We start from the raw sequence: 14,000 nt of genomic DNA, 5'->3' as shown, positions 1-14,000 counted from the left end.
GATTTTAAGAAGTCATAGTCTTGCTAAAGTACCTGATAAATATATTCAAGACCAAGTTAATACTGAGTGACAAGAGGTGTATTCCTAAGTTTTTTTTTTTTTTTTTTTTTTTTTTTTTTTTTTTTTTTTGAGTGATCAGCAGTACCAGGACTGGATGTAATGGCCTGCATTTGAACTCGGTTGGTGTGGTAATTATGTCCAGTGAAAGCTGAGGTGAGATTGGTGGTGTATTGCTGTAAAGAGTCTGTACCTGAACAAAAATGTTTGCTTCAGATGTCAAGGCTGTATGGGAGGGCACGTTTGACATGGAAAGGATGGCAGCTGTCCAAATGTGAGTACTGTTGTTTGTTAGTGGGTTTAAAGTGAACAGATGTTTGCAGCTGACATTTTGTGAGGATGAGATCAACATCAGGGAAAATGGCATGGGATTCAGAATTAGAGATTCCAAGAACTTTAACAGGTGAGCCTCAATGTGAATCCATATGGCAGCGAGGACATCAATGGTTTTACACCAAACCAAGGGCTAAATGCTTATGGATCCTGGGAAAGCCCCCTCTAAGCGACACATGAAAATGGTGTCATTGGAAGCAGCAACCATTGTTCCTATGGTTGTGTCCCTAATTTGTTTGTGTATCTGCCCCTCAAAGGTAAAGTTGTTGTTGGTGAGTATACAGTTCATTAAGGTGCGCAGGAAGAAAGTCATAGTTTTGGAAACAGGTTGGTGCTGACTGAGGAAATGTTCGGCAGCAGACTAACTACAGACACAGGATATGTTGGTATAGAGGGAGGTGGCATCAATGGTGACAAGCAAGATGTGTGGTTAGAGTGGGACAGGCATGGATTTCAGACATTCTAGGAAATGGTTGGAATCATTAATACAGGAGGAAAGTCTTTGTACTATGGGTGTTGATCAACTAAGACAGATATACATTCAGTGGGTGTTTTGAAACCAGCAACTATGGGATGGCTGGGTGATTGGGTTTCTGGATCTTAGTAAGAAGATAAAAGGCGGGTGTGCATGGTTTGGGTAGTGTAAGAAGTTCTATGGATTGAAGTGTTAGTCTTTATAAGGAGCCTGAGGTTTTAGGAAGGGACTACAGGTAAGTTTGAGTCACAGAGTTGGGATCTTGATGGCAGATGCTGTTCGTAGAAGTGTCAGATAGCTGGCATAAGTGTTTGCTAACTTACTCACATTATTCAGGTACCACAGTGCTAGATCCCTTGTTCCCTGGGAGGATAGTAGTTGTAGTGGTGGTAGTAGTAGTAGTAGTAGCAGCAGCAGCTTTACTCATCTGTAGATCTCTTTTTACAAGGATATAGGACATGTCAAAGTATTTACAAGTTTAACAATGGAAAATCCAGGATGGAATGTCCTACCGTGGTATTCCGCCGTCCACCGAACCTACACAATACACTCGTCTATCCTTACACAAACCCTGCTCCCAATCCCTTACCTCATGGTTCATACCCCTGTAATAGACCTAGATGCAAGACCTGTCCCATACATCCTCCTACCTCCACCTACTCCAGTCCGGTCACTAACATTACCTATCACATCAAAGGCAGGGCTACCTGTGAAACCAGTCATGTTATCTACAAGCTAAGCTGCAACCACTGTCCTGCATTCTATGTAGGCATGACAACCAACAAGCTGTCTGTCTGCATGAAGGGCCACCGACAAACTGTGACCAAAAAATAAGTGGCCCACCCTGTAGCTGAACATGCTGCCAAACATGATACTCCTCATCTCAATGACTGCTTCACAGCCTGTGCCATATGGATCCTTCCCACCAACATCAGCTTTTCTGAATTGCGCAGGTGGGAACTTTCCCTGCAATACATCCTATGTTCCCGTAACCCTCCTGGCTTCAACCTTCGTTGGTCACTGTCCTCACCCATCCAGCCCCCTCCCTGTTACCACTCCAGGACTACACAGCCTTCATTTCACCACCACACCCAGTTTTTTAATTTCTTTTATTTTTATTTCTCTCCTTTGCGCTACTTACCCCCTCCCCCCTCCACACCTTTTCTCCTACCCTCTGTCTAAACTGCAACACTTCACTGCCCGCCACTCCCACCATACTATCCCTCCCCCTCCCCGCCTCAACCTCCTCCTTACCTCCACCCAGTTGCCACTCCCATCATGCACTAGTGCTGCTGCTCGCAGTGTAGTTTCAGCTCTCTGAGACTGCAGATTTGCGTGCAAGTTGTGCTTGCGTTAGTGTGTGCATGTGTGTATGTGTGTCTACTGTTGACAAAGGCCTTAATGGTCAAAAGCTATGATTGTGTGAATCTTTTTATTGTGCCTATCACGGCTCAGCATCTTCGCTATATTGTTATTTACAAGTTTAGATCAATTTAAAATAAGCTAATTTGTATACACATATATTTACAGACTTCTAGTTAGAGACAATCATTAGATTTGCTCCTGGTACACAAACTTTTTTTTACAAATAACTTGTTAAATAATGTAATGCCACACTGTTCACTCATATTTCACTATCAGTCACTGCACACTCTATACATACATTGTTTCATAACACTTCACTCACTACACACAGCTTCCCATTTGAAAAATTGAGACAGCATCCATCCATAATGAGTGAGATGTTAGCATTGTGCTTTGCATATGGTATTCCTAGAAAGGAAAAAGAAGGAATAAAATTAGAAAGTGAAGGTGTTATGTGGAATGTTGGATGTTTTATAATAATAATAATACTTTTTAGCTGCCTTTTTAAATAAGTGTATTTTTGCATTTTCTTTAATCTCTTTTGGTAATTTATTGTACAATTTTATTCTTTGGTAGAAAATGCTGTTTTGAGTTTTATGTTTATTTTTTTTTGGTAAATGTAAGTTGAGTCTATCTCTTGTTGCATGGTCATGGACAGAGCTGTTTGTGCAGTAATTACAAATGTTATTTTTGATGTGTACAACTGACTGGTAAATGTATTCACATGGAGCAGTTAAAATCCCCAGTGTTTTGAACAGATCTTCACAATGAGCTCGACTAGTATTTTTGGTTATTATTCTTATGGTTCTTTTCTGGAGTTTGAAAATTGTGTTCATATTTTGTGTGTTTGTTCCCCAAAAATGAATGCCGTAGCTAAGAACTGAGTGTACATATGAATAATATGTAACTAAAAGACACTGCATGTTACACACTGATGATAGGATTCCAAGGGCATAATATGATGGTGACATTCTGTTTGCATGTACCTTTGTGTGTTACACCACTTCAACTGAGAATCAATATTCATTCCTAGAAATTATGCATTTGTTACACGGTCTATAGAGGTGCCATCTACATTTAATTTAACATTGTCATTTTTCCTCTTCAAACTGAAATTCATGGCATTAGGTTTCCTTATGTTCTATGTCATTTTAGTGATTATTGACCAATCATAAACTTCCTTGAGAGTTTCATTTGCTTTCTCAGCAAGGAGTTCTCTTGTTTTCTCAGTGGCTATAATATTGCTGTCATCAGCAAAGAGAATTTTTATCACCATGAGTAACACTATTGGGAAAGTCATTTATGTATATCAGGCATAGTATTGGTCCTAATATGATACCTTGAGGAACCCCTATATTAATGTATTTTGATTCTGATAAGTGTTTTACTAACTGTTTAGATCTATTTGAAGTATGTGTTATCTCTACTCTTTGTACCTTATCTGTTATTTATGATAGAAACCTGTCATTAGCTACCCCTCTTATTCATAATTCTAATTTATTTAATAGAATCTTGTTGTTGATTGTATCAAATGCCTTAGAAAGATCCAAAAATATGCCTGTGACACACTCATCTTTATCAAGAGTATCAAGTACAACTTTTATGAATTCTACTATGGCTGACTCCGTATTTTTGCCACTTCGGAAACCAAACTGTGATTCGCTTAAAATATTGTACTGTATTTATTCAGGTAATTCATTAATCTGTCTTTCATAATTGTTTCTATTATTTTTGAGAATGCTTACAACAGGGAATTGGGCCAGTAATTTTCTATGTCTTCTGCATTACCTTTCTTAAGCAAATGTACAACTCTTGCCTGTTTTAACTTCTCTGGAAATGAGCCCTGATGTGAAAGATTCATTTATTTTATTTGATAAGGGGCCTTGTACAATCCCTATGCATTGTTTCAGTACAGACACTGGTACTTCATCTAAGCCTACTGACTTTTTGTTTTTTAGTTTTTGAACAGTTTTATTGACTTCGTTCTCTGTGGTTGGAAGTAACATCATTGCATTTAGTGCAACATTATTTACAGGCATTACATTTGCTTTGGGGAATTTTTGCTGTAACTTCTCTGCAGTACTTGAAAAATGCTCGTTTACATAAGTTTGCTAAGTGTTGTGGATCATTTATTACCTTACCCCCCTCCCTTAGCAGTATGTTATTCTGCACTTGTTTGCCTCTCCCCAGTTCCTTTTTTATAACATCCCAGACTGCTTTGCTTTTATTCTCTGCATTATATATTATTTTGTCATTAAATGACTTTTTTGCAGCAATCAGCACCTTCCTATAGATCTTTTTGTATCTTAGATATTTTTGTATCTATGATATAAATTTAAGAATTCTGGATCATTGTGAATCTTTTTCATAGAACTGAGGTGTTAAAGTGTTTGGGAGGATTTCTTAATATCTGCTGTTATTCATCTGTTTTTATGAGATGGTGATACAGACATGCAAACTTTTGGAAATGTCTTTTCAGAGTTCAATTTAAACAACATGGAGAATTTAGAGAATTTCATATTCACATTGGATTCCTTACACACTTCATCCCAGCTTTGTTTTTCTAGTTCTTTTGAAAAATCTTTTATTTTGATTTCTGATAGATGTCGTTTGTAGGCTTGTAGTTTAGGGAATGATTCGATGCCTGATTTTACTGTTGTTATTTCACAGAGATGGTCTGATAGTCTGAGATCTTTTACAGCTACATCACATTTTTCCTTGTCCATATTTGTGGCCACATGGTCAGCTACTGATGCAGTCGTTGTGGTAACCCTTGTTGCGCTACTGACCAATAGGGACATGCCAAAACTTTGATGCTTGGTTTTGAAGGTGCTGCTGGATTCATTTATGATATTAGTGTTGATTTTAATGTCCCCACACAGAATTATGTTGACCTTTGTACTTGAGACTTTATCTAGAACTTCTGTTATGTTATTGAAAAAAGTGTCCCCACTACCACTAGGAGATCTATACACACACAAAATGATCAATAATGATGGAGTCAACAGTTTTTAGGGAACAAAGAGCCTGGAGTTCTGCAGAGGACAGGTTAGTGTCATGTTGTAGGGACCTGAGGAAGGGCAGTGAAGCAATGCTGGATGTGAAGAATTCTTGGAAGGCTTGTAAGAGTTGATTTAGAGCTAGTGGTGGGGGATCAAGTTGGGATTGTGGTAGGAACTGTCCAAGGCAGATTTCAATGTCAGGTTTGCTGATGGAATGGTTTTGGGATTGGGCTCCAAAGTAATATTTCCAGTTGACATTACATGAGCAGCAAAGTAGGCCCTTCATCATAATCCCAAGTTCACCCATCAGAGCAAGGGCCGCTGGAAAGCAACTTTCCTGAGATCTGTAAGGATGTAGATATGTTGATGACATCTTTGTCAGATGAACTCATAGTGAGGCTCACCTGTTTAAATTCTTGGTTTCTTTAAATATATTCTCCCAATTAAATTTCAGATGGTCATATTCAGACTCCCATGCTACTTTCCTTGACATTGATCTCATCTTCACTGAAGGTCAGCTACATGCTTGTGTTCACATTAAACCTACTAACAAACAGCAGTACTTGCATTTTGACAGTTACCATTCTTTCCATGTGAAACTTTCCCACTCATACAGCCTTGGCATTCAAGGTAAACACATTTGTTCAGATGCAGACTCTTTACAGCAGTACACCACCATTTTCACCTCAGCCTTCATTGGATGTAATTATCCCACCAGCGCTGGTTCATAAGCAGATTTCCAGGCCTTCACATCCAGTCCTGGTGCTGCTGCTTCCTCCAAAAAACAAATTAGATGTTTGTCTCTCATCACTCGGTATTATTCTGGTTCTTGGATGTATTAATAAGCTACTTCTGTCTACCAGATATGTACCAGCTACCTACCTGTTGACAACCTATGCTGCAAACTCTGTGTTCGTTGTCTAGCTGGATTTCTCAAGGGATTAGAGTGGTCTTGGGCCTACACATAGTTTTGCAATATTTCACAGTTTTCATCTTTTGTATTTGCAGCTGGACAGAAGCTTTTGTTATGCTCTGAATTCATAATCTGCACAGAACTTGTAATGAATGTTTGCGTTCAAGCGAAGGGAACACAAACAGTGGCCCAACAATTTTAATTTCCAGTAATAGCTCACCTTATTTGCCAAGATTTGAGGGAAGATCAGAAAGAAATGCACAATAATTTTACTACCAAAAACTTTAACAAAAAAAAAAAAAAAAAGACCCTTAAGCCTTTTATCTACTGTTCTACATACTCACCAATGTCAACACATTTCTCTCAACATGGTACCAGTTTCGATATGCCATATTTGTAGAAGTATATTTGGTTGGAGTATAGCCATCTGCGGACTATTGATTTCACTTCCGCATATGTTGGCCATCCATGAATTTCTCCATGGGACAAAACAGATGAAAGTCTGATGGTGAAAGGTCCAGAGTGTATGGCGGATGCTGGAGCATCTCCCATCCTGATTTGGTGATTTTCTCATGACAGTAGCGGCAACATGGAGGTGAGCATGTCATGAAGGAGTCTGACAAAATCAGCATTAATGTTATGGCTTTTGTCATAAAGGGCACGATGCAACTTAACCAAAGTTTTAATATAGGCTGCAGCATTCACAGTGGGCCAGTGTTCAGCAAAGTCAACCAATAACACACCATACATATTCTAAAACACTGTCACAAGCACTTTCCCAGCAGAGTGAGTCACTTTGAATTTTTTTATACTGGGGAAGCAGCATGTTTCCACTCCATAGACATCTGGTTGGTTTTGGGCGTGTAGTGCTTTTCGATCCTCCCCCATATATTTCTTTCAGTTGTGTATTACTTCAATCTTCTGTTGCCCTAAATGTACTAGGGATACCCTTGTAAGTGCAAGTCTTAGATTGGAATAGGAACACACACCAATTGACTCAGTGTTTTGACATATTTATTGCTCTGCTGGAAGTGTGTGGATTGCAACTACTGCACAGTGTCCACCACACAGTGTCTGGTATCAATTCTATTATTTCTCTCCCAGTACAAAGTAGTATAAGTTGTAACTTGTGTCTTATGCCCTGTAAGCCTACTGACAAAATGCTTCTGGTTTCAATAACCTGTTTGTACACTTTGCTGGATGAAATGAAAATGAAAACATTCATCAGGCACTGCAAGTGTGATAACTTATGTCTGGACATCTCAGACAGCTACTGCTCTTGTAAAACTAAAAACACGGCAGCTATTTGAGATGTGGGGACAGAAGCAGTACCTCCTGAATCTTTTCACTTATTTGGAAGGCCTGACATGCATCCAGTTATGATTTGACTCTCCCAGCACAAGTATAAATTGCTGCTCACAACTGTTTTAACTCCTCCTGTGCAATTTCTTATCAGATTTAAGATTAGTTGCTTCTTATCAATAACTGTATATTGGTAATATTATTTAATGGATTGCCAAAAATAATCAGCATATGAGTTCAAACATTAAGCTTGCAGAAAAACATTATTATGAGATACTTAGGTTTCCAATTGCTCACTGAGAACAATTTCCTCTGCTATTAGGCATAGGAACACATATAAATTTATTTATTGTTTTGACACCTTTGTTACTCTGCTGGAAGAGTATGGATGGTGACTAAATGTGAAAGGATACGTTGTCACAAGTTTTCAGATAGCATGGCAGTGAGAACTTTTTTTTTCCCTCCATGACAGGGCCATTTCTGTCGCATTATAATGTCCTTACTTCACAGGTTTATGTCAAGGAAATAGTTTTCTATATGGTGTGCTGACACAAGAATTATATCTGATAAAAACCCAAAAGATATAAGCAGAATTTTTATCACAAAATCATGTTATATCCATGAAGATACTAGTCCTACTTCCAAAAGTGAAGCTGTTATATAAGTGTTTGATATCTGCTACTATTTAATTGGAATATGTGGCATCATAAAACATTGAACACTGATGAAACATGTGCACCAAATGGCTCATTTGTATTCTAGCTGTTACGTGACTTCTTTCCCACACACATGGACAACAACTATGGGGTAAAATTGTAGTGATAGAGCAATGGAGAAAAATACTAGAAAATGTGATTCTGTCAAAGATAACCTATCGATTTTCTCATATTATACGCCACAAACTGTTGTGGTCATTAAGCATGAGGGGATGTAATATGGGGAATTTCAATTGAGAATAATTGTGTGCTTACCCAAAACAACTTAAAAAATATAAAAATGTCATGGCATATATTAAATTCCAAATCAGTTAACAGTAAAAGATATGATTTTATCACTTATTTGTGTAAAGTTCCTTATGATGTCTATGTGTTAAACAGACATGCTGATTGCATTAAAATAATAATAATATTAGGTGAGAGAGGTGACTAAAAGCAGGGAGATTTCAATTTCTTCCTGGAACCTGATACAGTGCAAAAACAATTGTACTATTTCGATGTAAGACCTAGAGTTCCCCAAAAGAAACTACATTCATCTAGTAATTTTTAGCCGTAAAGGAATTAAATAACTGCTGCAAGACTAACTGTCAATTGTATACACCTCTGGTGGTATCGGCATAAACTAATCGAAATGTGTCTGTCATAGAGCGCCCCTGGCGGTGGCGTCAACAGTTTGCAGTTCCGCGTATATGAGCTCGCCAAGTATCAAGTAGACTGGTATGTTATGCCTTTAGTCGCTCACTGTCAAGCAGAATGGAGACATTGCTGTCGAGATCAGAGATTCCTATAATCGACCTCGCTCACCTAGGTGAGTACAGCACTCTTGCATATTAACGTTCTTTCTCTTACTTACAATTCGTTTGCCCTATGTAAAGAGTTGGCGTGAGTCGGTGATCTCACCCGCAAGTTAATGATATTCGGAACACCCGAGTCCAACGCAAACGTCGAAGTACAAGTTTAGAGAAAATATATTGCAAGAAAGCAAAATAACAGATATATCTACATGTCTCGTACAGTTTCAGCGTACGTGACGTTAAAATAAGAAAAAGAAAGAAACCTATCGTGTGAGTAGAACATTTTAAAAGTTGCAAACAGGATTCCTCAAGGTAAGAGTTTTAGCAGACATTAAAATTCTGTCATTAAAATAAGAAAATAAACATTTTTTCGTAGCGTAAATGATTACAAAAATATGTACAGAAAGTGACTGAAATCTACTAAGAGTGCTTGTGTTCACACCCCCCTACAACTAGAGCAGTTGAAAGACTCGATCAATTAATTGTGGCGATCTTACAGCTGAAAATGTGTTGCTTAGATGGCTCGTCCGTGGTTTCCTTCAGTAGCTCAAAGAAAATGATTACTCTGGAAAGCAAACAGCTGATTTCTTTTCCCATTCTGAGACCCACGCACGCTGGTCTCTCTCTCCAAACACACATTCATTTGCTACATTTAACTGGGTTCCATAAAGGATTACAGAAGTTAAAAGCGAAGTTGTAAAATCTTATTTAGAATGCACTATTAAGTCATTTTCACAATCTGTACACACGCGTCCTTACATTTACACTCAGCGAATTATCGTGAAGCCCGTACTAAAGAGTGTATACTGTTACTGTGCTTGATTCCGCACAACAATTGCAGCTGCCCTAACGTTGAAACAATGGATAGACGGTTTTTCGTGTTGGTATACGCGTCATGTGTGTCATCAAGATTCGTGTGTTATCACAATGTGACAGCCGGCATTCAGTTTCTGATTTTACTATGGTCGCAGTTTTCACGGACCCTCTGTTTTCCAGGATTTGTCATATATGAACTCTCGGCTTTTATCACTGTGGCAATACAGCAGGATACAATTCGTATTTCTTTTATTCGTAAGATATAGTATCACCTCCTAATCACCACTCTCTAAAGTACATTTGCTCTCTTAGTACTACCATGGGCGTCCGCAGAAATTTGTCCGTCCTGTGGGGGGGGGGGGGGGGGGGGAGGGACCACAAGATTATTAAATTCCCATTTATTTTTTATACAAATAAGTGTTGGGTAGCTTCGAGACGTATCATGCCACAAGAACTAAATTTTACAGGTGACACAAAGAACTTCTCAGAGCATTGATGGTTATCCGCTCAGCAATTGTTATAGGGTCAATCCATACCAAGTGGTCCATACCTTGAACTATTAAAACATATTAAAGAATTCATTCAGCTTAGTGATAATGATGTTAATTTGTAGCCCAGTGTGTGGTGAACTAAATGCATTTTATCTGAAAGGCTTAGGACAATTACTACTGCATAACTGTAAAAAATGTAGATGCTTGCAAATACGAAAAAACGCACGCTGCCTGGAACAAATATGGCCGCCATTTCAAAATAATAAACAATTATTTTAAAAAAATATATTTTTGTGACTACTAAACATTGGGGAATTCACCAAGCAACCAGTGCTGGACCACTTGGTATGGATTGACCATATATGTAATGAACAGAAACTATATCCGTTACTAATTTCCCACAATTCTGTGGTTTGCATCAATTTCTTGGTAATTTAGCGTGTTGCTGTTTCACAACGCATCGTCAGTCTTGTGTTGAGTTTACCTCATCTGGCGTGGCGATAAAACCCACTATCGACACACAAGCGCGATTAGAGATGCATCCTTGTGCCATGTCCTGAAAGACAGTGGTTGATGCGTTCACAGAAAACGCTTTATGAAATCGGATGTTATTGCTGATTGGGGTTTTGGGTGCTCAACATCTGGGACTCTGTTGCGCTTAATGACGCGCTCGGTACACGCCTGGGTTTGGACCGACACCTGTTTCTAGAGCGTTACAAGTCGGGAAGTGGTGGATATTGGCAGGAACAGAAGGTTTAATGATTTAAAATTCTGTGAGCAAATGCTTGACACGTTTATCTCCAGGCGGTTAAAATGTGTATTCAGTATCGTAATGGTGAAAAGAGGCATGGTAAAGACCTTTCAAGAGACAACAGTTTCTTGTTCAGTAGTGGGTAGAAATGAAAGTTTATCAGAAGCCAGTTCTACGGATTTATTTAGTCCAGTGCCCACCATGCGTTTGTCTTATCCAACTCTGGTTTGGTATTTAGTCTACATTTGGCCGAATTTTTGAGAGAACGAGAACTGCAGAAATCTCGTTCGGTCGTCTCTGTGACCGCCGTTTGTAATCAGGTATATATTTAGTCATGGCCAGAATGATGAACAAAGAAAGGAATTTCCTGCAACGTGTGTACACGAGATCAAATAAATTACATACATTGTAATGGCTGTATGCTAAATGGTTGCATTGCTAGAACAACTCTTAAGAGAATACTACAGTAAATGTTGATTGGTGAGTTGGATTACGTCTTTCTACACTATTTGAAAGTATCCAACAGAACCTGCGAAACCTGTTTTTGGTCTCCCCACAACCCGACATAGCCCTGATCAGAAGATGCAAGAACATGCACTTCTTGAGGCGTTACGAATCAAACTGTTCCGCATAATCCTCACAGACCAGCACTGGCGTCCTTCCCAAAACCTCAAAAAACTGTCAGTGGACAGCTGAATATACCTACCGAGCTTTCCTCATCAGACATTCACGGGCACATTTCATGGAACCTAAGTGCCTCGAGAGACTATATCGCGGCATACAACTTGGAGAAAATGTGAACATAGGAACGAAATTCCAATAGTTTTTATAACTTTTGGAAAGAACAGCGTGATGCTGTTAATGTATATTTCGGATGAAAGCAGAAAAGACTCAGTCACAGTCATGAGTAACACTGACTGAGCTGTATTAAGTCAAATGGAGTACTATAGGGCGTAAGGAACAGTATTTGGGGATGCTGCAGATGCCGTATTTGCTGCGAGATAACACAATCATTTATCATCTCTCGCTGAGTAAACAATCCGTGCAATATCATAATTCATGAGCGTTTGACACCCGCTTCATCCATTTTCGCCTGGTGCGCACGAAGATAAGTACGTCCTCTACCCCTTCCCCGGGGCCACTCCTGGGTTACTTTATTTTCTGCAGCAATGGGAAGCTCCGCTTAGTTGCGAAACTCTCTATCCATCTGTTTGTCTGTCTGTCTGTCTCAGGTAAAGAGAAAAATCAGAACAGGAAATAACAGTACTAGAAGTTAACTACACCTTATGCAGTCGAGCTAGAATTGTAAAGTGCGAGACAGAGAAAATGCATGCTCTTTATTTGGGTATAGTACGCCTTAACGTATAGAAAATGACACAAGAAATGAGGTCGTTGCGCTATAGCCCCATGCAGCATATGGCTTACCAAGGGTGTTAATCAGATTGAAGCTATCCAAGATCAGGAATGATATGCACAAGTGAAGTGTTTCCACAACTCTGATCTACATCTGTTAACCCATTTCATGAACACCGTCACCATCATAATCAGCCATTTGCGTTAGAGTGCTAAAAAGAAAGATCTCTTCCAGACTACTCCAAGTCTACAATCCTCGCTCGTACATATGTTTTTTGCTCGTCCATGTTCTTTAAAGTCACCTCCTCACCTTCTACTAGGGCACTGTCTTGTTTTTTTGTCGTGCACTGGATTCAACCAATAAATTTGCTAGTTTCAACTGTCATCCAGTTGCTGGTTACGTGTCTAACTGAAAGTATTTTTCTTCTTTCGTCGTTATGTCCAGTTAAAGGGCGCGTTTGAACTTGTTGGGTTGGTCTGGCAGCTTCTTTTTCTTCTTCTCTTCCCAAAATATCCTGAATTCGCTGTGTTGTTTTTAGCGTTCCTCTGTCCACTGTTTTCCAATGTTTTCTAAGCTTTCTCTGCAGTTGCGTGACTCGCAACTAGGATTCTAAAGGCTCTGCTTTCTTTGTTGGTATCTACCGTGACATTCATTTATCGTAAGTCCTGCCTAACTTCTTCTAAACAAGTGATTTTCATCGTTTTTAAGTTTATTATATTAAGCAGTTTTTTGTTAATCTAGTGTTGTCCATTCTTTAGATGTGAACACAGAACTTCAAGCATCTAGATATTGCATCAGTGAGCCCATCTATTGCTGTGTTTAAGTCTGTAGTTTTTCTTTTAATCCACTTGCAATTTACATTAGAAAGACAACAACTTTTTCTTAGAATTTTTCGCACCTCCTTTGCAGTTTCATCAATTTTCGAATGATCTCCTAGAGTTGTAGTTTATGAGGCACATAGTGCTTCAGGCAGGACAACTGTCTGTCTGACAACTGTCTGAAGTTTCGCATTACAGTTCATCACTATTTTATTTTAGTGATTCCATGTTATTCTGTACGTTTTCTGAAGTCTGTTGGTTCTTTTTAAATTGACTTCACTGTCTACCCAAGATTGTACAGTTATTTCTTCGAGACAGTTAACAGAAGACATATATGAAATCGTCCCGTATCTCATTTGTAGTGAAAATCTTATGACATTTTAATGTAAATTTTCCATCAAATAAGTTCTCTTACATGATATTTGGAGGCCTGTCTTTGATGCTACCTCGTCTAACGTATCTATGGCGCACTTAATTTCCCCACTAGTCTTAGTGAATGTAGCTAAATCTTCAGTTCGATTCCCGATATTTATAACTTTGATTTATTTCACCCATTCTCTGACGACTTTGTCTAATAAAATGTTGAACAGAAGCGGGGTGACGTCATCTCCTGTCGAACTCCTGTACGTACTTCAGAAGAATCAGATATTTCACCAAGCAACTTCGCTTGAGATATTTTGTCTGTGGGAATCCGGTAGATTAGTTCTCTGGTCTACCTGTCTACCCTGAGCTCTTCTGAAGTGTCCAAAACGGTTTGGCTGTCAGCAACGGATTGAGCGAGGTGGCACAGTGCTTAGATCACAGGACATGCAT

At 38.9% G+C, this 14,000-nt stretch overlaps 1 protein-coding gene across 2 annotated transcripts in view; it reads left to right on the top strand.

Moving 5' to 3' along the window:
* Positions 1–8,822: 8,822 nt before the first annotated feature.
* The window catches only part of LOC126177185 (uncharacterized), a 232,332-nt gene continuing 227,154 nt past the window's right edge, over positions 8,823–14,000 (top strand). For both annotated transcript variants that reach the window (XR_007535796.1, XM_049924436.1), the window contains exon 1: positions 8,823–8,971. Coding sequence is in view for 1 of the 2 variants with exons in the window: in XM_049924436.1 (XP_049780393.1) it covers positions 8,917–8,971 (55 nt within the window). In the remaining variant the exon portion in view is untranslated. The remainder of the gene's footprint in view (positions 8,972–14,000) is intronic.

The sequence above is a fragment of the Schistocerca cancellata genome, chromosome 1 (genome assembly GCF_023864275.1).
Source record: "Schistocerca cancellata isolate TAMUIC-IGC-003103 chromosome 1, iqSchCanc2.1, whole genome shotgun sequence".
Classification (NCBI taxonomy): domain Eukaryota; kingdom Metazoa; phylum Arthropoda; class Insecta; order Orthoptera; family Acrididae; genus Schistocerca; species Schistocerca cancellata.
Note: the sequence above shows the minus strand (reverse complement) of the source record. Positions and strands in the feature narration are given on the sequence as shown.